The sequence below is a fragment of the Amblyomma mixtum genome, chromosome 1, assembly GCF_055824585.1.
Source record: "Amblyomma mixtum isolate Tamu chromosome 1, ASM5582458v1, whole genome shotgun sequence".
Taxonomy (NCBI): domain Eukaryota; kingdom Metazoa; phylum Arthropoda; class Arachnida; order Ixodida; family Ixodidae; genus Amblyomma; species Amblyomma mixtum.
This window is the reverse complement of record NC_143012.1, coordinates 30,276,831-30,300,669: the sequence shown is the minus strand read 5'-3', so window position 1 is coordinate 30,300,669 and position 23,839 is coordinate 30,276,831. Positions and strand designations below refer to the sequence as shown.

General features: G+C 45.0%; 4 protein-coding genes across 4 annotated transcripts in view; 2 read left to right on the top strand and 2 right to left on the bottom strand.

The window, feature by feature from the left end:
• rush (pleckstrin homology and FYVE domain containing family member rush hour) overlaps positions 1-23,210 on the bottom strand; it is a 30,365-nt gene extending 7,155 nt beyond the window's left edge. The window contains exons 1-7 of the mRNA XM_089547350.1: positions 23,185-23,210; positions 21,780-21,844; positions 16,822-16,959; positions 15,007-15,070; positions 13,477-13,605; positions 12,844-12,950; positions 7,476-7,638 (exon numbers count right to left, since the gene is read on the bottom strand). Coding sequence (XP_089403476.1) covers positions 7,476-7,638; positions 12,844-12,950; positions 13,477-13,605; positions 15,007-15,070; positions 16,822-16,959; positions 21,780-21,844; positions 23,185-23,200 — 682 coding nt within the window. The 5' untranslated portion in view covers positions 23,201-23,210. The remainder of the gene's footprint in view (positions 1-7,475; positions 7,639-12,843; positions 12,951-13,476; positions 13,606-15,006; positions 15,071-16,821; positions 16,960-21,779; positions 21,845-23,184) is intronic.
• Positions 1,232-2,976, top strand: LOC149365935 (uncharacterized). Its single transcript, XM_089578244.1, has 2 exons — positions 1,232-1,417; positions 1,843-2,976. The coding sequence occupies exons 1-2, from the start codon at positions 1,232-1,234 to the stop codon at positions 2,749-2,751; spliced, it is 1,095 nt and encodes a 364-aa protein (XP_089434370.1). The 3' UTR covers positions 2,752-2,976.
• LOC149365934 (uncharacterized) lies at positions 3,697-6,569 on the bottom strand. Its single transcript, XM_089548340.1, has 6 exons — positions 6,204-6,569; positions 5,452-5,668; positions 4,892-5,273; positions 4,669-4,808; positions 4,499-4,563; positions 3,697-4,407 (listed from the first exon to the last, which is right to left on the bottom strand). Exons 1-6 carry the CDS (start codon positions 6,399-6,401, stop codon positions 4,021-4,023), a joined length of 1,389 nt encoding a protein of 462 aa, XP_089404466.1. The 5' UTR covers positions 6,402-6,569; the 3' UTR covers positions 3,697-4,020.
• LOC149365933 (uncharacterized) lies at positions 7,865-10,373 on the top strand. The gene has a single exon (XM_089547345.1). The coding sequence runs from the start codon at positions 8,215-8,217 to the stop codon at positions 10,084-10,086; it is 1,872 nt and encodes a 623-aa protein (XP_089403471.1). The 5' UTR covers positions 7,865-8,214; the 3' UTR covers positions 10,087-10,373.
• Positions 23,211-23,839: the final 629 nt, after the last annotated feature.

The following is a 23,839-nucleotide window of genomic DNA, read 5'->3' as shown; positions in this document are numbered from 1 at the left end:
GTGGAGAAACTTATTGTTGTGTAGTGGGCTGTCACAATAGTTCTCTGAATACCAAGGGCCGAGAGCTGCCAGTGAAATTCTACCGATTTCCTGGAAAATGGTACGAGACCGAGACACGCCAAGCCTGGATAAATGCTGTGCGCAGGGTCAAGTAAGATTTTTTTTTCTTGCTAAACGTGTTTGGTGTGCTAGACGTGTATTATTTCTAACCAGTTTTCGTTGTGATTCACTAAGCAGGGTTTAGTAGTAGAGCTCGCGCTAACGAATATTTTTTTTTTATCAGGAAAACCCTCCGCCGCTCAGATAATGCAAAAAATCATTATTTGGGAGACTGACATCAACAGCTGTTATGTAGACGCGTGTGAGGCAAAGTCAGTGACCACCTCAGTGTTCCTGCGGGTGACGCCCGGGTCATTTTCCTAAGTTCGTTCACTGCATTTAAAGTTAGTAATAATTGGTCATAGCATTATTAACGTTTACCAATCTCATTTTATTATCCCCGTTTAAACTTTAAAGGGTTCAGTGTGTTAGAAACGCCGATGGCTTGCACAACGGGCCTTCTACAGTGAAGTTGATACGAAAAACATGCTTCCCTATCAGTGTTTCAGGTTCATTTCGAAATATACATTTTTAATAAGACAAAAACTGACGGCTAATATCTCACGATTTCTTCGATTTTCAACCATTTCTGTGACCCCCACGAGTTTCACAGAAAACAAGCTATTTGAAACTGGATGTTGTATGCTTAGTCTATATTAGCATTTTTTTCCCTTCCCGACATAGCCCAGATGGAACAGCATGGATGCCTACAGCGGCGGCAAGAATTTGCAGCACTCATTTTGTGGACAATTGCAGAAGTAATCTACAGGATCACCCATCGTATGTTCCAAGTATTTTTCCATCACAGTACAGGAAGAAAGCACCACCACAAGAAGGCACACAAAGGTATGAGTAGCAATTGAACAAATCATTTAATTTACATTTGCTTTAAGTAGGCGTTTGAGGCTATGGTGCATGCATGCTGAGAGAAGCAGTGGTTCATTATAACACCATGCAGCTGTGCATGGCGGAATATGCCGGTTGTTATATAAATGCCTGCAGAAATATGCACAGCTATAATATTTCATTGTGCGTTATTGTATTTCTTCTCCAATGCAGGTGGCAGAGGCGTTTAAATCAGGCCGTTTCATCAAAGACGGATAGTGTAACAAAGCAGCACTTGCCTGAAACTATGTCAGATGCAGTGTCTACATCAGTGACACTGGCAACATTTGACGATGCAGAGAGCACTGAAGAGGATTACAAGCACAAAATGGACTGTGATGGCTTCCTTGAAGATGATGGTGTGACAACAAGTGAAACTGACGAGCGGCAGCCTTATTCTACTGATCTTTTAGCAAAAACGAAAACTGACGCTGTAAGCACCTGGTATTTTTTGCAATGCCGAGATGTAAACAACCTAAATGCCTTTGAGTTGTCCCTGTGATGTTTGCTCTACCTAGCTTTAGTTTCAAAGCATTTTGCATACCAAAAAGATCTGTAGCAATTGCATTTTTTTTTTCAGGCATGCCAAACAGAATCTTCAACTACTGGGAGCCTGAGCATCTTTCTGTCAATGACGAATTGTGTGGAAGCATCCACTCAAGTCACTCATATCGAGCAGACTAATAAGGTATAACTGTCATTGAGCTTTTCATCTCTTCTGTTTGCCTGTTCTGCTTTTAACTCTATTGAAACAGGTGTTTATTTAATGCTGAGAATTGCAGATATGTGTTACTGCTGCTGAAAGTTTTCCTTTTTTTTTTTCGCTTCTAATGCTTATGTTAATTCTAACCTATAAAGGTCACTAGCACGGATGGAATTTGGCGGAGAAGATGTGGCTTTCAAGGTTTTACGTCACTGCAAGAAAATCAGGAAGCACTGCAAGATCTCTGCGGTGTTACATTGCCAATGTTTAGCCTTTTGTTGAACTTGCTACCTACTTCAAGGTACAGAAGCACAGATGTCACACGTGAGGACAGGTTGTGCTTGTTCTTGGCTAAACTTCGGCTTGGGCTAACATACAGCGCCTTGGCAGTTATATTTGGAGTAGGTGAAAGGACTGCATCATCTATTTTCAAGAAAACACTTGATATTTTAAGTGTGATGCTGCAGGAATGGGTGTATGTGCCATCAAGAGAGGTTATAAGGATGTCTATGCCACCTCCATTTAAAGTCAACTACCCTAACTGTAGTTTTATAATAGACTGCTCTGAAATCCGGACGGAGATGCCATCAAACCCAGACTGTCAGCATGTTTTATACTCTAACTATAAGGGAGGCTACACTGTAAAGTTTCTTGTAGGCATTATTCCCAATGGATTAATTGCATTTGTGTCAAAAGTGTATGGAGGGCGACAGACAGATTCCTTCATCACTCAGGACTCCGGGTTTTTGGAGCTAATTAAACCTGGGGATCTGGTGTTAAGTGACAAAGGATTCCCTAGCATTAGGACAGGTGTAGAAGGAAAAGGTGCAGCTCTGCTCATTCCGCCGTTTAATTCTGCGGGAGGTCAGCTGTCTGCAGAGGACATGGATAAGACTTACAAGATTGCATCAGTACGCATTCATGTCGAACGAGCGATTCAGCGGTTAAAAATTTACAAAATCCTGTCCAACAGAGTGCCTCTCAGCTTGGTCCCCCAGATGAGCAAAGTAATTTTTGTATGTGCTGCTCTGGTGAACATGCAGCCACCTATAATAAAAAAATAACCTTTCCGGCTTTAGCATTTTTCAACGATTCCCTGTACAAAAGACTGCAACATTCAGAAAATAAAAGGGTATAAAAATTGTTGGAATGTTTTGCTGAAACTTGCCCTCTTTGGGCCTGACAAAAATGGCACTTTGACCATGAAATGGGCACATACACATCAAAACTCCTAAGCCATTCATAGCTCTTACTGTTGCACAAGCAGCAACCTTTGGAGATACTTACCATATTACTGACCACAGCAGCTGTATTCCTTACAATGCAACCAAGATTTAATAAAGAATGATCTTTATTGTGCTGGCAAAAATGCAAGATGCATGATCCCAGCATAAAACTCGAATGCATATGTATCTTAAGATGCTTGTAAAAGTGCATTACTTTAGGTGATCTACCTCCACCTCTAGTTGACAGCACGAATAACAGGTATATTTTAATGAAAATGAAAGGAATCACATGTGCTACAATGCAAAAGTCTGCCTGCAAGCTCGTCAGGCATGTAATGATAAAACAGCAAAATTGAGAATTTTTCAGAAATGGTCTGGATATATTTTTCATCTCGACCTGTTCAGCTACGTTCACATGAACTAATATTCAAACACAGACCAATCCCCACTGAACAAAATGCAAATAAATTTTTATTTAGGCATGCCCCATTTTTCGCAAATAGTGAAAACAAACTTGTTATTCATACACAGCCTCATGCTAAAGAAAATAAAAAAATTAAAATTGGTTTTTCAGGAAAGGGAATGGTGGCACTGACTGTCTCACATATCTGGGTGGACACTGAACTTGCACCGTAAGGGAAGGGATAAAGGAGGAGGGGAAAATAAAGAAACAGGCGCTGTAGTGGAGGTAGCACACGCAAATATACAGATACATATATATACACAAATATTTACACTATACTACAACATGTGTATTCAATATCGAACAACAGATTCAGAAGAAGGATAAAAGACCGCCGCGGTGGCTCAGTGGTTACAGCGCTCGGCTGCAGACCCGAAAGACGCGGGTTCGGTCCCGGCCGCGGCGGCTGAATTATGATGAAGGCGAAATTCCAGAGGCCCGTGTACTGTGCGATGTCAGTGCACGTTGAAGAACCCCAGGTGGTCGAAATTTCCGGAGCCCTCCACTACGGCGTCCCTCATAGCCTGAGTTGCTTTGGGACGTTAAACCCATATAAACCAAAGCCTAACCAAAGAAGGATAAAAGAGTAAAAAACATGAAACATTTCATCAGCCAAAAAGTAAAAAAAAAAACACATTGAAATGTTAAAACAACGCTGGAATTAAAAACTTAAAGTAGAAACGCTCCATCTTTGGAATAACTTCCCAAAGGAACAATTCGTCTCTCACAACTTTAACGATTACTGACTGATTAGGCGAATATACATATAATAGGGCTTTCTGCAAATTTAATACATACAATGACACTTGTATCTGTGTGTAATATTGGTGTGTCCTCTTGAGTGTGATGATGTCGTCGATGAATGTGAGATATGGGAGGTGGCAAATGCGGTCTTCATAATTTATGAATGGTGTATTTCTAAATTTAAATGTGCATTTAATTTCAATTAGAACTGTTTCTCCTCCCATTCTTATTAGCCCATCAGGACTGCAGCAGAGCCAGGGTTGCTGCGGCAGCACCACAAGTCCAGTCTGAAAAACCCAAGATGGCAAAGGTCATTTCTCAAAAAATTTGTAATGAGCACATTGAATGCATGTACTGCAAAAGAATGAAAATATTTACCTGGAAAATGCGTGTTTCAAGTTTTCCTTCCAAGCTCTGCCGGGCTTCACCTTCTGTCTTTGTGCCTGTCAAATAGCAAATAGGTATGTATTAAAAATTTAATCTAGAAAATAAGTTTGCATCGTAATTTAATTATTTTTAGCAATTACTCGTGTTGTGAGGAAACAAACCATAGCGCATTGCTGCACTTGCGTAGAACGTAGATTTCGACAGCTGCTCGGCGGCCCTTTGGAGCCCCTCATCACTTTTTTTTGTGGCGACTGTATGGGCTCTCGAACTGCTGAGCCGGTGTCTCCTTTCCTCATGCCATCTGTGAAATGTAAGAAATATTAGCCGTGTGGATAGCACCTAACCGGGCATGAGATAAGTTCGATTTATTAGAGTCCACAATACCGTGCACAGTTCGCCTGGCCCTGTGTAAGAATTGCCAGGTCTGCAACATTCCCATGGATTTTTACCAAGACTTCGTATTTCTGTGCCTGATCGGCACTCATTTCTGACGAAAAGTCATTCGGCTGCGTGGTTTCATCGTCCAGGATAGTGAGATGGTGATATATTGGCCTCGACGCCATTGATGATAAAAGTTCTTCTAAGAGCTCTTTTTCAACAGATTTTGAAGCCCTGTCAATAACATCGTCGAGGACTTCTTTGCAGATTAATTCATCGGCATGTAATGTTGAGAGCTCCACCACTTCTTTCAGTGGGCAAACATCGGGGTAGTTGAGCAGGATGGTGCGAGAAGCAGGCTTCAGATCCAGGCAAATCGCTTTTTGACCTGTTTTCAAAACGAGGAATATAAAATGAGATTACTGTCTGTGTGTACAAATTAAAAGCAAGCTAATAAATGTACTACCATAATGAGGCTTGTCTGAGTGAGAAACATTTACCAACAAAACTATATAAATGTGCTAATAAAAAAAAACCAACTGAAGGGACTGGCTCTGCACACTTACTTGACAGCAGTTTCTCCAGATCTGCCGAACGCTTCAGCCTCTTGCTCCTCGGCTTTCCCCATTCCTGTGGCTGGTTTGTGCAGGACTGCTCCTCGTGGTTATTTATGAATAAGCACACAGCCGCGGCATGCTTGCAGTGTCCTTGAATTCCAGCCTTGCAAGTGCATTTTCCGCTGGTTATTATAAGCTGTTGCTTTTGAGGGCAAGACCATGAAAGCTGGAAAAAAAAATATGGCATCATTTATACAGGCACATTTATTTCCCGAAATTTTACACAGAAACGTAACATTTAGTGGACGAGGAATTGCTCTTATAATCCAAGGATCAATTTTCATCTGCAAGAATGGAATTTATAAAAGAAATCAGTTTTTTAAAAAGTCAAAATGTTTGCTTGCGCATGAATTAGCATTTAAGACCGATTGCTCTGCAAATAAACTGTTTTGGGGATGCGCGTGATCTCTAATCGGCATTAAAATAAATATACCAACCGTTTATCTAAGTGATAGTGATTACCCAGTCTAGAGCATTTTTTTCTGTTAACCATACGCGAGCAGCTAGTAGGCGAATTTCGTGTGTGTTTTAATTTTGTCTTCAGCCTCGCGCATCTCCTTAAGGGCACTTTATTTTATGTTCAATGAGTATCGTCATTATTCAGCAAAAAACGTAACAAAAATTGCGCGCACCGAACTGCTCAGCCATACAAAAGAAATTATTTTGCGAAAACAACCATGCGAAAAACAAAAGGTACTTACTTCGAATTCCACGTTGTAAGTGATGTTGTCAGTCACTTGTGACACACATTTAGCCGTCACGCTAACGATGTTTTCTTCAACAATTTGCTCCACGGAGTGCACATGACCAAGCAGCAGTTTTCCTTTTTTCAAGTTTGCGCTTCGGAAAAAAATATCGCAGTCAACTATTTCTTTAAACCCACATCTTAGGGTGTACATTTTCGTAATCCTCTGCAGCCCGTCAGCACAGACACGAGGGAAGAAGTACGCGACTGCGAGACCAGATTTGCAAGGACACCAGGACGTGCAAAAATGGCCTGATCCACCAGCAGTTCTTTTTTCAAGTTTGCGCAGCGAAAAAAAAAATTCACTGTCCACTATTTTTTTTTAACCCACATCTCAGAGCGTACTGCAGCGACAGAAAGAAATGCGAACAGCGCAGTGCCTAGGCGCTCCGGTGTTGGAATTTATTTTCGTCACGCTTATACTTGGCTAATGTACCTCTCAACGTCTTTTTGTTACTACCGAGATAAAAACGCATTGAAGATAAATTCCGACTGCGCAGCGCGTGGGCGCCGTGCTGTCCGCATTTTTTTCTAGCGCCCCTGTACATTTTCTGAAGCTCGTCAGCGTTCAAGCAGGAGGGAAAAAGCTCGCGACTGCAAAAAGAGATTTGCAGGCTTGTCAGCACGTGCTAGTACGTGCAGAACTGGCTTTTTTTCAGGAGAAAGCGCGCTGCTCGCGTAGCTACTGAATGGGAGGGAGACCGGTTTGCCCGGACAGAAGTGCGGAGTCGGTCGGAGAGGGCGCTTTTCAGTGGCGTCCGCAGCGCCCCCCTGCGAAGCTGCGGTCCCCTATAAACAGTCTACCACTGAGAGAACCCAGGAGCACGTGGTGCCGAAGTAGAGGCTACGCAAAGCCTTCGAGAGGACCCTGCCAATCGCGCCGCCAAAGCACAAGCTCGACGCCGCCACCAAGAAAACCCTGTCGTTCACACTGCCGAAGCAGACAGAGCTCCGCTAAAATTTCGCGTCAGGGAGTATTGTAATCGTCCTCAGAATTTTTTGCACCCATTCCAAGCAGGATGGGATGAAAGCCAAAACATACACGAGGTCCCTCAGTACCACCTGAAAGCAGCTGGGGTTCCCTGAAGCATGGATCAACCATGAGCTTGCGTGCAAGACAATCTACAATCGCTATCGGCCTACACACTTGGCACAAGTCTCTTTGTGTCGAGCAGTAAAGTTCCTCGCACTGATAGAGACTGATCGGAGTGGAGAGTGACGCCTTCACCTCTTGCCATGCCGCCCGTGGCCGATTCCAGGATGGATGCCCTGGACAGGGCGTCGTAGCAGGTCAGGCAGACCCGCAGGGGCTTGCTGGACTGCGCCGGCAGCAGGAACTTGCGGTTGGAGCAGGGCCCACACACCACGGTGCCACACTTGCGGCAGTGGTGCTGCAATGACATCATCATCATCATCATCAGCCTGACAACGCCCACTGCAGGGCAAAGGCCTCTCCCATGCCTCTCCAATTAAGGGGAGATGCGGGTCGAAAACGCGGTTTTTTGCGAAAAAAATCGATTTTTTGTTTTCGCGTGTTTTGTCAAGTTTAGTGTCTCTACTATCATGAAAATAAAAATTAAAGCTGAATTAGAACTCTAACTGGGTCAAAATTGCGTTTAAAGAGCACAGGGTGACTGTTAAAAGTCCGAAAGTACGCCGTCTTCTAGCGTCTCGTGGCCGACAACTCACGGCCGCTCGCCACTGGCAGCCGCATGCGAAGCTAAGCCAAGCCTCTTTCTTCCAATAACCATGGTTGCCCGGGCTGCTAGAGTGCAAGAAATAATAATAAAAAGCATGCGCGTGCCGAGTTTTTCGAGAGCTGTGACTGGTTTTTAAATCACGTGGTGCGGATCGGGGATCGCCATTGGCCACTGCGCACCTTCGTATGGCGAAGCCTACTTGCTGGGTCCATTCTCTCTCCGAGCTGCGTAGCCAAACGACGTTCATTTCTCATATTTATATTCGTTATGGATGAAGGCGGCAGTAGCAGGCGTAGTCACCGGCCAGTGAAGCATGCATCCAAGCATAAATTTAGAGGACGGCGACGAAAATCGACGGTGAAGACTCGCCAAACGGCAAGTGAACCCGCGGCCGCGAGGCCTAGCGACAGCAACGCCGATTCATCCGGCGAGTTCGACGCGACGTTGGAATACGTCAGTGCATCGCAAAAGAAGATTGGACTCTTTGACGACAAAGAAACAGTGCAAGATGAGGAGTCGTCTGTGATCACGGACCTGACGGCATTGAGCCTTCTTGCGCGCGGTGCGGTTTGTCCGACGTGCCGACGGTCGGAAGTGCGCGTCTGCGAATCGGCCGACAAACGCAAAGGACTTGCGTCGTACCTGGAGCTACGCTGCGAGAACAGTGCGTGCCCCGAAAGTGTTCTCTCGGCGACATACACATCACGGCGAGTTTCTTCAGGCGGGAAGGCCAGCTCGAGTGTGGCAGGCAACGACGGACCGAGGGCAAGCAGAGCCTATGACAGCGGGAGCTCGCGCGATGCCTTCGCTGTCAATGTGAAAACTGTTGTGGCAGCGCGCTCGGTAGGGATGGGCTACGAGCAGTTAGTTCGATTTTCTGCAGTTCTTGGCCTGCAAAAGCCAATGCACCACAAGTCATTTTCTGCAATCACCCGGAAAGTTCGTGATGCGGCAATGAGTGCCGTGTCTGAAAATCTTGCGCGGTCCAGGCAGATCACACAGAATGAAGCAGGCGGCGATGAAATTGCCGTTATGTATGACGGCACATGGCACAAACGAGGCCATAAAAGCCACAATGGGATTGGAACTGTTGTGTCCCTTGACACTGGACTTTGTTTGGACTTTGAAGTCCTGTCCAACTTCTGCCTAGCGTGCAGTAGACACAAGGCCCTGCCAAATGAAGACATTTGGCAAGCTTTTCATGGCCCTGTTTGTGAACGAAATGTTGATTGTTCGTCCCATGCGATGGAAGCTGAAGCTGCAGTGCGGATATGGCGAAGGAGCCAATCCTACGACACACCATTGCGGTATAAAAAATTTCTCAGTGATGGTGACTCGAAAGCCTACACTGCAGTTGTAGAAGCAAATGTTTATGGTGGTGTCGTGGATATTGAAAAAGAGGACTGCACGAATCATGTGGCGAAGCGCCTTGGGACTGCTCTTCGCAAGCTGAAAGAGCCACTCCCAAGAGGAGAGAAGCTGAAGGAACCTGCCATTCAGAGGTTGACGACTTATTATCAGGTTGCTATCACGAGCAACAGGGGCAGTGTGAAAGGAATGCACCAGGCGATTTGGGCTTCCTACTTTCATTCTTGCTCATCAGATGGTGCGAGCAGCCATAATTATTGCCCAGATGGACCAGCATCCTGGTGCAAGCATAGGCGTGCCGAAGCCTTAGGTGAAGCTGCACCAGCCCACACACCCCTGCTCACAAAAGCCCAGGGGAAAGCTATACTTCCCATATATAAGAGGCTTACCGATGAGAAGCTGCTGGCCCGCTGTGTTCAGGGCAAAACTCAGAATGCAGTGGAGTCACTGAATAGCAAAATATGGCTTCTCTGTCCCAAAACACGGTTTGCTTCAAGGTTTGTTGTGGAGATGGCCACTGCTTTGGCAGTTCTCTGGTTCAACCGAGGGCATTCTAGTTTTGAGCGTGTACTGGAAGAGCTGGGTGTGCTTCCACCTCAAGATTTAGTCGGGCTAGGCTCATCAAGAGACAGCACGCGCCAGAAAAAGATGTCTGCCAAACAGACAGCAGAGTCGAGAGCGCGTCGGTGCATGCTGAGAAATAAGTCTCGTGCCGACGACTCTGCGTGCAAGCGCCGTGAGGGAGAAACCTATGGTGCTGGCTCGTTTTAGTGGCAGTGGCTGCTGAAGGGACAGTTTGACTCTTTTCCTGTGCAATTTTAATCACATTTCAAGCCTTATTTTGTAAATAAACTCAATTCTAACTTTCAAATTCGTTTTTCTCAAAATGCAATTTCTGGCACGTTTTTGACTTTGCCCACCTTGTTTTTGGTACTTCTAGGGCTCGGATCTGGATGAAATTTTACCTGCATTTTCACTAAAGTGTGAGGAATACCGTTATCTTATTTAAATGTCAATATTATTTATATATATGTCACAAATTTCAAGTAAACACATATAGGGGTTGGGGTTATTGGAGACTTCCCAAGTACAAATTTTTCATGTGGCTATGATATAATATGTGCTCTTCTTACTTAGTTTTTGGCATTCTTTAGTGCATGTAGAAGAATATGAACCATGGGTGGTTCATAATTATGGAAGTTTAATGATGGAAAGGGGGGGGGGGGGGGGGGGCAAAAAGGCCTATATTTTGCACTTTGTAATAGCACAGAACAAAAACTATGAAACTTGCAATAAAACTAAATATATATTTGAAACCAGCATAAAAAACTCCATAAGGAGCCAGAGTTTCATTGCTCTAGCTTAAGTATTAAAAAAAACGTGTCTTCGGGTAGCATCTCCCCTTAACCCTGTCCTGCGCCAGCCGCGGCCACCGTATTCCCGCAAACTTCTTAATCTCATCCGCCCACGTAACTTTCTGGCGCCCCCTGCTACGCTTGCCTTCTCTTGGTATCCACTCCGTTACCCTTAAGGACCAGCTGTTATCTTGCCTTCGCATTACATGCCCTGCCCAAGCCCACTTCTTCCTCTTGAACCAAGAACCCGCTCGTTTCTCCCACAAAGTGCTGCCTCGCAGTCTTATTCCGACTAGTGTTGGAGAGCACTCTTCTTGGCTGTTACCCATGTTTCTTTGAACAGCTCACTATCCCTGCTGGCTTATTCTGCATTGGAATGGATTACGCCCATTCACCAATGATCAAGTGACGACTAGTCAAAAGTATTAACAAGGAACGCCAGGATGGCAAGTTAGCAAGCGTATTTCAAGAAAGAGAGAGAGAGAAAAGAAGACAGAGCACATACCGTATTTACTCGCATAATGATCGCACTTTTTTTTTCAAAAAATTGACAACCCTTGACAACCGAGTGACAACCCTTGTCACTCGGGCGCACTACCCGCAGTTACGTCGATGAACGCAGTTATCGCAAACCGAGCTCGGCGATCTCGGCTTACGATCGTTAGCCGAGAAGGGAGTGCGAAAAGCGCACGAGCTGGCCCGCTTCAAGAACGTACTCTCTTCGCACTGAATCACGTTCAAAGAGCAACGCATCAAAATAAGCAGTGTGTACAGTGCTGCGCGGCGGAGCTTTTATGCAGCATTAGATCTCGTCCGATAGTGCAGCAACAGCGCACAACAGCCACATCCCGCGGCGCTCAAGCTATGCATTTTACCGCCGTTACGCCGAAAAGTGTCCGGTCCCTGCCGCATCGTTAAAGTAGGCGACAAATTCGGAACGCTCGCAGCACCAGATTCCGCGAGCTTACCACAGTGGTGCCGCCCACGAGCGCGGCGGACGACGGCGCTCTGTACTCCCTAGTCGTCGCTAGGCCTAACTTGTTTCGTATTGAAGCCGCAGTGGACGGCGCTTTTGAACTGACCAACGCTATAATAAATGTTCTAGTACTTATAATGCTGACCTACTGACAACTTAATTGTTTCGCATTAAAAGAAATATATACGATCGATTTCAGCGACGCAATAGAAGCGGTCCAGCGGAGCTGGCGTGCAAGCAGATCGGGTCACTCCCGCTGCAACGGCAGCAGCTGCTGCGCGGCTGCGAATATAAAACTAGCTTTTATCGCAGTTCTTACTCCTACCAGCAACTCGGTACAGGCCAGCGATCCTCGAGGAGTATTCATTTTTGACGTTCCCGTATATCATGGCTTATTATTTACGAGAACAATAAAGTTTAGCCGCATCACCGCGTCACTTCGTTGCACCGCAACCGGTGGCGAGCCTTGCGACAACGGCGAGCCGTGATTCGAGATTACCGCAGGTAAGTTTGGTATCTGCGATTACGCATGACCGCATTTAGACTGTCCGTGTGACTGCAGGTCAGCCAGGCGGCTGCCGCTGCAATGCTGACATAGCAAGATGGTCATCTGCACGTGCCATCTGTCAGACAGACAGCAAGTATGATCATTGTCGGCTAGACTCTACATCGTCAACAAATTGCAGCGGCAATTTCCGGGTGCGATCATTACGCGGGAAATAAGAAAAAATGAATTTTGCCAACAAAATTCGAGGGTGCGATCATTATGCAAGTAAATACGGTAAAGAGAGGATTGTTCACGGCGGCTGTTGCGTGGATTTGTGCACAACTTTAAAGGTGAAGCACACCACCACAGGTAGCTCGCAGAATGAGCAAAGATGGCAGGCAGAATCAACGAAGACCAGCAGCTTTGGTCATTCAACTCGTGCTCCTCACACATTCCCTGGCAACGTGTAAAGTTTTCCTCTCCCTTGCAAACCACACTGTGATTTGTTCTAGCCTTTTTAAAAAGGTTTTTCCAAACTGCAAGTCCCGCAAAAAATCCACAGATGCCATTTACTGCATTCCTGCTCAAATCTACAAGGCGATTTCAGCAGCAGCTTCCACTTCCATTTTTCCGAACAAACCACTGCACTGTTCACTGTGAAGGAACTGAGGACAGCTTGGTACTACTGCAGAACTAAGTGTTTCACGTACCCGACGGTTCAGCATGGTGAACTGAGTCTTTCGGCAGTGCATGCAGTATCCGGCCTCGGCGTCTGGCACCCACACGGCAGCATGCTCCTTGGTCGGGTACTTCCCAGCTGGCCGTGCACAAAAAGGTCACAATAAAATGTCTCAGCATCCTTCATATGTGTGCTTCCAGTTGCTTGCATTAGGAACCAGAAAATATGCACAGACTGCTGCAGCACTGACCAACTCAATTTACAAGAACTGCTTGAAACAAGCCACAGTTTAAATCTAGGAAAACACAAAACAGTTGCACAGAGTCAACTTCATTGAATGCAGTGCATGGAACTTTCAATAGTTTGACATAACTCGCTACTCTGTCACTGCAATGGTTAACCATGCATGCAACTTGTCTTCTTCAATTTATGTCAGAACTGCAGAAAGCCTTGATCCCAGCACTTACTTGCAAGCAGATAACACATCCCTTTAGCCAAACTATGAAATTAAGCTAGGCCAAAAGCCAAAGTAGTAAGCGGTGCTGTCATGGCCCAATATCACCTGACTGCCTCAAAACTTTACCGATGCTGTCAACAGTTCAAGATCAAGAATACTGCTCTAGGAGTCAGTATTGATATAAGTGTGAAAGCAATGACTACATACTTTTCCTTATGGTGTCCTCAACGCACTTGTTGATGTGGGCCATCCATTCTGTCTTCTCGGTGGCTGTTGCTGCGTAGACTGCAAATGACTTGGTTGGGGTCCTGATTAGCCAGCCATTCTTCAGACCAGCTGCGTGATGTATCAGGACATTCAGATATCAAAAGATGCTCTACACCAGTAAAACAACTGAAATTCCTCAAAGCACCACTCACGGCAAAATTGTCATAATAGGTGAAGTTACTGCGCTTGAGAAATGGTCAATGTGAAGTGCAGTCAGTCCGTAAACGAATGAGATTACCAATCAAAAGGTCCCTCACATAATCTGACAATGTGCAAACTGGCAGAGGACAGAGCATAACTGCTACAAGGTAAGCTAATACCCCTGTGACATGGGCAATGTCAATGCCCACTGAGTCAATGCCAATCGAAAATCATGATGGGCATCCAGACGCGCGATTGTCACACGGCGAATTTTAAAGATCACCGAGTAGTGAACATGCGATCCTACAGATGACACTAGGGATAGCAACACTGAGTGAAAACACTAAGTGAAGCAGTAATAAAACGAGCCTAACATTGAAGTGCTATTTTTAATTGAAAGTCTGTTCGGGGAAAGCTATCAAAATACTTCATGGTCCGGCACGATCCACAGACAGCGATGGCGGGGCATCAATAAGCAACGATGAGCACTTCGTTTTAGAAGCATTCATTTTCTGCTGTGGAGGCTGCCACAGATCAGTGAATGTCTTTCTCTCATTCACAGCTGCTATCGTTACAGTACTTGTGGGACACTTCATTGCATCGATTGTTGCAAAGTGTGCTACGAGGCGAAAACGAGCGAAACACAGCAGTGTCACACAACAAGAACAGCGTTGGTTTGTTTACATCTGACCACCAAACAGTCTGTGGAGCTGTCAATTTGAACACAGAATAAAAATTTATTAATGAACTGGTTAATGTAGTTTATAACTTTGGTTCACAGTTTTCTTCAATGTTTAGAGCATGGTGAGGCTGCCCCCAAGGCACCTGGCAATTCCAATGGCCGTTCACGAATTCAGTCAATCCCCATCATTCAAAGTGCCGCTGCCATTTTCACGTTTACATTACTTGCTTGTGCTCACATAACCAGTGTGAATGCGGCACTCGGAAAGGTGGTGAATCACATAGATTGTGCGGTGCTTGTCTCGGCTGCTTGAAAAAGATGTGTCCATACACTCAACGACGCTGAGTTCGCACGCAATTCCAAACTACTACGCTTTTCCACCATATATGACCAATGCTTTTTGGCACATAGATTCAGTAGTGCTTCTGATGTAGTCGCACAGCAAGCCACGATTGCTGATTGCTTGTGACAACAGAAATGCAATAAGGTAGACCCTTTTGTTAGCCATGATAATATGCTTTACACAAAGCACTGTGTTGCTATCACTATGTTGAAGTGCTACGACAAAAAGAGGTTGCCACAACACAACTTCTATTTCCTAACGACACTCAAAACATCAGAAATGTGAACACAGATGATTTACTCACTTCCATCGTCTCCAAGATTGTCCAGCTTGACCTCTTCCAATGGAATAATGTGCTGTTTGTTGTACTGTTCAAAAGAACAAGCATCAGAGCCACATCATTGCAGTCATATCACAAACAGGAAACAACGCTGCTAAAGCAATGTCAACATGCTAACGTATCAGCTCTGACAGTACAAAAACCTGCTTCGCCTATTTAGCAGAACAATTTGAAACTAGAACACACTCAATAATTTAAGAACCACGTATGCCTTTCTTCTTTCATTAATCCTTCCTGCAGTTCTGCTCTACACTGAGCACACGGATACGCTACGAAACTGATGATATTTTGGCAACTAGAAAATAAGTTCTGGTGTTACTAGACGAGAATTGCAAAGCTGGAAGATATAGACACCGAGACATACAAGGTATGATGACAATGAATTTCACGCTATTCTTTTTATAATTACATCTGATTGGAGCGTTTCCTCTAACAGCCATTTGATTCGGTTAGGCCTCCATCTTAAAGGTGCACTGAAGAGGAATCTGAACTAGTCTTTTTGCCGCGGGAACTCGATCTACACGTTCCGAGCTTTCTCAGAAACTTTGGCTTATTGCCCCTGTGTGGCCGATTTCCCTAATTAAATCGAATTAACGTCCGGCTCCCGCCTTTTTTTTAAAATTCTCCCTCGTACGGTGGGCAGAGTCGACGAACGCGTGGAGTGCCTTGCAGCCAGCTCCGTGGAGGCTTTGCTATTGCTTTATTTTGTTTTTTAGGTTTCTGTGAATAAATAGTTTCATTCGCATGTAATATAGCCGCAAAATAAGCCCGCAGAAATAAAAATATGCGCGGACTATTTGCTTCTACGCACTACTACGTATTACTCCGCCGATGGCAGAGCGGCAAGCCGCCACGGGACTGGGTGAAAGGCACTCCACGCGTTGGTCGACTCCGCCCACCGTACGAGGGAGAATTAAAAAAAAAGGTGGGAGCCGGACGTTAATTTGATTTAATTAGGAAAATCAGCCACACAGGGCAATAAATCGAAGTTTCTAAGAATGCTCGGAACGTGCAGATTGAGTTCCCGCGGCAAAAAGACGAGTTCAGATTCCTCTTCAGTGCACCTTTAAGCATCAAGGGCAGATACAAGTTACCCTGTATCTACACGGTTCCGCGTTCTGATCTCAAAGAGACCGCTCCCACTGAAATTCACTTCGAAACCCTACAACCCGTCCTTTTCAGAAAGGACAACAAGAGTTTGAATAGACTGGCAGGAAGATTTTTAAATCCAATTTTCTCGCCCCATACATGCACCTTTAACTATCGGACAAATGTTAACATGCCTAGATATGGCCAGAAAATCAATTTTTACTGCCAACAACAGCTGGATAGTGTTGTCCTCTCTGTTCCTTCAAGGGCGCAGTAAAGGCATGAAAGCAGCAGTCACATGCAGTCATGAACAGGAGCAGGTTTAAAACTTTTAACAGAGTACAAGAAGGCAAAAGACGTTTTGGGTTTATGGGTTTATTGGGGTTTAACGTCCCAAAGCGACTCTGGCTTTGAAGGACACCGTAGTCAAGGGCTCCAGAAACTTCGACCACCTGGGGTTCTTTAACGTGCACTGACATCGCACAATACACGGGCCTCTAGAATTCCGCCTCCATCGAAATTCGACTGCCGCGGCCGGGATCAAACCCGCGTTTTTCAGGCCAGCAGCTGAGCGCCGTAACCACTGAGCCACCGCGGCGGGTAAAAAGATGTTTTGTCAGGTTATTAAATACACACTGCACTCTCTCAATACTGGAGTCTCAACTGGTCACGAGTTTACGCAGTGATCACCTTCTTTTTGTTGATCAGGATGTTGCCGTAGACCAGGATGTCGTTGAACAGGAAGAACTGGCGTGGCTTCTGCTTCTTGCGGCACATCTTTGTGAGCACGCCCTCTCCCACCAGCACACGGCCCTGGGAGGCCAATGGCTGCAGAGACAAAACAACATCCCTCACACACCCGAAGGGCGACTGCCCACATTCCAAGAACACCTACGGCAATGCATGCGACTCGCCGACTGCGGCAACACCACACAGAAGCAAACTGTGCGCAACTCAGTGAATTACGAAAAAGTGCTAAAGTTTTTAGGCAGCACGTGAAAACTATCCCACAACGCACGAAACTTAGCACAACTATAAGTTATAGGCAGGGGTTGGACTTTTCGGTTTTAATGCGATGGCATCAAAGAGTTTGTGTCGCAGAAGATTCGCCGTCACTGCCGTCGTTGACAATGAGCGAAAAATCCCCAGAGACGCAACCTGTGTAGGCCACCAAGGTCACGTAACCTTGTGGTGCCATCACAACCTGCCCACCGGATAGTGAGCAAACCGCCTACTGTGGCAGGTGGCGGTTAAATTAATAATTGGCCGCTAGAGGTTACTTGGCAAGAGCAACCCTGGTCGCACAAGCCCCACCAGTGGCAGTGCCTGCCATCGCAGAGCAGTGGCGCATCGCTTAACCGCTGCACCACTGCGCCAGGAGTGGTACGAGGGCTCCCAGCCATCTACAAATGTTAAGCAGAGATTGACCAGTTCCGCATATACGGGCACTATTAACCCATTAAGTTATCGCATTCTACCCTTAAAGGTGCACTGAAGAGGAATCTGAACTTGTCTTTTTGCCGCGGGAACTCGATCTACCCGTTCCCAGCATTCTTAGAAACAGTGACGTATTGCCCTTTGTGGCCGATTTCCCCAATTAAATCGAATTAACGTCCAGCTCCCGCCTTTTTTTTTTAATTCTCCCTCGTACGGTGGGCGGAGTCGACCAACGCGTGGAGCGCCTTTCACCCAGTCCCGTGGTGGCTTGCCGCTCTGCCATCGGCGGAGTAATACGTAGTAGTCCGTAGTAGCAAATAGTCCGCGCGCATTTTTATTTCTTCGGGCTTATTTTGCGGCTATATTATCTGTGAATGAAACTATTTATTCATGGAAACCTAAAAAACAAAATAAAGCGAAAGCAAAGCCTCCATGGGACTGGGTGAAAGGCGCTCCACGCGTTGGTCGACTCCGCCCACCGTACAAGGCAGAATTTAAAAAAAAAGGCGGGAGCCGGACGTTAATTCAATTTAATAGGGGAAATCGGCCACACAGGGCAATAAGTCACTGTTTCTAAGAATGCTAGGAACGGGTAGTTCGAGTTCCCGCGGCAAAAAGACAAGTTCAGAATCCTGTTCAGTGCACCTTTAAGGCGGAGCCTAGAGTCCCCTCCAACTTTATTTCAGAATCCAGTTTTTGGTTGTTTTCAGTGATTATTTTTCCCTCAGATGAATTACTGACTTTTTTCAGTGACATAATGTGGCATCGCGTCAAAACTCACTTATACGTTTATCTCAGCCTTTTGGCCAGCTCAAGCATTTGATTTACAAATAATTAACACATAAATGGCCGTACTTAGAGCTGTGCTAGTTCAATTAACACATAAATAGCCGTACTTAGAGCTGTGCTTGTTCAAGGCTATATTACGCCCATTACCAAAAGCAACAAAGTTAAGTGATTCAATTGTCAGACAAAACTTTGAGCGAAATTTGACTTCCTAAAGCATTGAAACGTTGCACTGGGTTCAAGAAGAGGACGATGGGGCGTGGCATAGTCCTCATGTTGACTGCAACGATAGAACTGCCGCTTAACAGTCATGGTAGCCAGAACAAGACACTTTTTAGTGACATTAATGTATGGTTTCACATCCACATCGTTATATGCAGTGGAGGATCTTACTAAATGAAGCAGTGGGGTAATGACAGCGAACAGCGCTACACTAGCACACAACACTTGGCTAGGAGGTATGTGGAGCCTGTTCACATGCAAACACATGTAAGGCAGTGGAGCAATGCCCCAAAATGCATGACTGCACTGCTTAATCCTCTGGCTGGTGTACATGATTGATTTACTCCTTTGATTGGGTAATTCCTACCTAATAGCAAGCTAGACATGGCGTCCATGCCATGGATACTGACCTTTTTTGGTTAGAAGCAAATCATGAGAACTGCTCTGGATTCTAAACTTGGGAATCTATGCAGTGCACAGAACGGCGAAGTGGCACCTCATGAGAAAAAGGACTACAGAGTCCTTAAAGGGACAGTGAGGAGAGCTCTATTAATATTTTTTTTACAGCAAAATCTGATAGTTCGGCATTTCATGGCTTTGTTGCCACTTGGCCGACAACGAAAGATGCATTTATTTCTAAGAAATTTGGATTAAAAGTTGAAAAAGTTTTTCCCGTCGCTCTGATTCAAACTTGGGATTCTCTTATGACGACACAGGAGTAAGTGACGTGAAACATGATGTGCACATCACGTAACGCAGACTCCGTGATTTCTGGCGACCAACAGTGCGGCCTGGCAGCAGCCGAAAAGAAAGCTACCGCCGGCCGCATGTTGAAGGCATCTATCGTCTCTTGCGGCCGTCGCTACCATCGCTTCGTTTACGTTTGCACCGGCGTTTTGCCAGCATTACGATGGATCCAGTTCTCAAAGTCGTCAACTAAGTTCTAGCAAATAGACACCTTTAGCATACCGTGTACCTTGTTACCATTAGCGGAATACCGGGAGCCCGCCTACCGCCGGCGATCAGGCGCTTATTGATCCCGATGCTGCAGGCGCGCGCGTAGCTGCCGGATACATGGCGCCATCTGGCGACGTCAAGGAGATTTGCGCTTGCATTGGCTGCACCTCAGTGATTCGTAGCTTCTCGTGTCCCAGCGTTACTAGAAGCATTGGTTCTAGCAACACTGTTTTGTCCTATGACGTCATCACGCTTGTACTTGCGAGTTTGGCCTGTTGCGGCGATACCTGTATTTGGTTCTTGCTCTTTTCTACGTTACAAGAGCTTTGTTGTCAGTATGAGTGGCGTTTTTGTAATCAGGAGTTGGTATTCTGTCAATACAAGCCAACTTCAATTTCTCCTCAGTGTCCCTTTAAGCGGCCTTCAACAGGCTAAATCAGGAAACCAAGCAGGTCCCAATGGACTTCATTTTGTGCAATTCAGTGTACCTTCTTTTCGGTTAAAACTGTGAAATCCAACCCCTAGTTATTGAGCCATGGATGTTTACCATAAATAATAGCGTGAGATTCATAACTTCAGCATTTTAAGAAAAAAAAAAAGACAAAAATGTACAGGGCCCCTCCCCCATACCAAAGGCAGGAGTCAATGACTGCCCCGATTGGAATAACAATGAAAGACAAGGCGTGGAGAGATAAGATGGCACACATTTCGAAAAAAGCTTTGATGGGTATGCACATTTTTTCATTCAGTTTCGTGACTGAAGTGAGGAAGTTCTAATGCTCTCTTTACTGCCCTCTAATATCAACTCTGAACCTGAATAACAGGTATAATAGAACAAATATCTACAGTTCTTTTCCCCATAACACCCAGAACAAGCTCTCCCATCAATATCAAGGAATATTTTAAATCAATGTTTGCAAGTCTAATCTTGCAGTGCTGTAAGTGTGGGGAAGGGTTCAAATAGTGCTTTTTTTGATGAGCTTTCTCATTTAAAAAATGCTTTTTTTTTTGTACCCCCACTGCAGAGGCAAGCAGGTAAAAAAAATGAAGAAGCTGCAATTTGCATTCATGTTTCCTTTAGACAACTGTACCGGAAACACAAAACGCTAGCATGAAGTAAGAATTGGTTTAGGGAATTAGATAATTAGTTGCATCCTTTTTGTAACGGGGTGGTGATAACTGCCACCTAGCCATTAATTCCTAGTGTGCTCAATTTCTTCAGATTAAACGCCACTTTCCTCTCTCCCTCACCTAAACCACTCCCTTGCCCTTCTCCACCAACCGTCTAATCACTTCTTACTCGTTTCTACTTTTGGAAAGTACAGCACGCCCTGGCTGTTCCTAAACCCCAGTACATCTCGGATCTCTGCGGTAGAGCTGAAGGCCCTTACACAGGATAATATGTTCTATCATTCCTCTGTCTTGCATGCAGCAACAGCAAGTGCCACCTGTGGTGCAAAATTTTTGTCCCTATCACTCCACCCACAAGTACCCAGCCAAAGGCTCAAAAAGTGAAGCGTTTCCCTTGGAACTGCCTAGTTTCATCCTTTTTTTTTTTTCAGTTTCAGCCGTACTATAGAGCTCGAACATCGGCTTGCCCGACATTTTCTTTTGACGGCGAGCAGTATTTTTTGAGGCTCGTACAGCCTGTTTCAAGGTTGTATTACTAGCTTTTTGAGTATGAGTTGAGTTTATTTCAAACAAGCATGTTTACATACATGTTTGAGGTGTATGGGAGTAAAAGCCGCTCAAGAGCAGCTTGACAAAGCTCCCATTGACATTAGTATTTATAAACAATTCATCTAGTTGTCCCCCTTCATGCAGTATCTATACTGCATGGAGCTTATCGCCATTCAGCACTGCGCCAACGAGAAAGGCTGCATTATATTTGGTATATATTCACTAAAGCTTCCAAAGCTGTGGTCTCTGATGGCTCAATAACTGAACACAATGAGTTCCCACTTCACAGGCAGTTGGACTGGTGCTGACAATGGGAAGCTTGTTCCAAACCATTCGGGCAGCATTAGGAACAAGAAGATCCTTTAGTTTCACTATTAACACCAGTTTAGTTTTCTTAAGATTTGCGCGCCAAACTAAGCGTTGTAATGCTCAACTACACAGCATAAAGCAGCAACTTATACTGTCCATCACAAACAACCACTTAACTACACAACTACCATGCCAAAGCACTGTAAAACGACGGCAATTACGGAACTCTGTGATTTGAATAAAAAAGCGTTGCATACCTGGCCTGAGCTCCCAAAGCAGTTCTCGATGTTTGAAATCCGCTTGGCATTTGCCCGCGTATTGACTGTGGGTGGGCACACAGCAGAAATGCAGAGGACACACACATAATTAGTGACTATGACGTTAAACAGCACCACTGAGAGGGATGATGAAAAAACAGATTTAATGCATGCAAGGCTAACCGGAGAAAATAAAACAAAAATTTAGTTTAGTAGCACCCCTGCAAACTCAGCCTTTTATTTCCCATGTCACACTAATTTCAGCCTAGCTAGTACAGATTGCGAGATTACTAATGTCCATGAGAAAAGGGGTCAATCAGCGGCTTGATATCCCGTTTACGTCACCGTACTTTGACTCTGAAATCAAGCGGCGGTTAAAGCAAGCAGTTTTGCAGACATCCTGACACTAACGAAGCACGAGGCGCTTAGTACACAAAATCAGCACATTATTCGCCGACAGTGGATGATAAATTAACGCTGCTGAACTCAAGTCAAACAAATGAGAAAGAAACACAATGCCGTCAAAAGATCTCATTCAACACGGCCGCAATCGCTACCAGCATAAGAGGACAGAGCTATATAGAAACTTGAATAAACAGTGCAAGTCGCACAAATACAAGGCGAAACTAACATGTACTTTACAGACTGTCTCGTATTCCGGCAAACTAAAGTGTTGATCGTTCATCACCAAATACGATCGGAAGAGAATTAAGCAACGCCAACGAGGAATTCGCCGGCGGCCGCTGTTTATCAACCACTACGAGAACATGACTGCTGCCTTCCGCCTTTTCTTGAAATCAGGCTGACACAAGTGCTACGCCTCGTAGTAGCGTGAGTCATGACGAGGACGTAGAGAAACAGGCATTGAAAAGAATGAAACCAGTACCCAGCTTGCACGCGTCATGTCAACAACCGACGCGACCCTGTTCAGGAACGCAAGCTTCGGCCAAGAGTAGACGACGTCCGTGCTTCGTTCGCATTTTTTTTTTTTATCATTACTCATCGGCGCAGCCTAAGTAACGCCGTTCCATTCACTGTCAGAAGAACAACCTCCGAGAACTTGAGCCCACCAACTTTTTCAAAACGACAAATCACATTTTCACATGAACAAAGGCAGACACTGAAGCCTTGCAATCACGACGATGGTCCAAAACGCGCACCGTCAAATCGGTTATTTATAAACTTGCACGGCGCGGTCGACACCACATTGACATTGTGGGCGTACCGCGCACACCTTCAAAGCGTTTACTGAACTAAGATTCCCCAAAAAGAACTCGCAAAGCAGAGAACAAGACGTTCATCAGAGGTACTTGAACTGATGGAGATCACACACACTGATCGTACAAAAAGCGACAGTACTTTTTTTCTAAAGGCATGCAAAAAGAAAGGGATCGCAGAAACTCACCCAGACTGTCAACCATCTTGAAGCTCACTGTGGTGAGATACTCTCAAACCCAGGCTCATGCCAGGCCGCTTATGAGCATTGCGAAACAAATAGTAAGACTCAAACAAAAATCATTTGAATTGTTTTAAATGACCAAATATTTATTTATACTAAAATAATTATGCATATTGTTTGTAATTAATAGCCTAACCTTACCAACGTTAGTCATGTTTTATAACTAAGAAATGCATAGTTAGTTGATAGGCAAATGCGGAAGAAAGAAAATCTAGCTGCCGCGGCAGATGGCGCTTCCAGCACTTATGTCATTACGTTGTTGCAATCATCCTTTCACCTGATCCACACAGCTGACTTTCCTGTAAAGAATTGAAATATTTTACTCTTTTTACTGCAAAACTTTATCAATTTTTGAAATCCACTGCTTCTCGAAAGGGTGTTGAGTAAAAGAAATGAGCAAGTTGGGAAAAGTCGTGATACGTTTATATTTCTTTATGTTCCCTGTTGCGAAACATTTATTTCATTCAAACTGTTAAAAACTTAACTAAAGAAAACTGTGAAGAAATCTAAAAAAGAAATGGACTCAGCATATCTTGCGCGGGTTTTATTGGCACTAAGGGTGACAAATTCCCCCATCCAGCAAAGTTAGAGCAATTAAAAC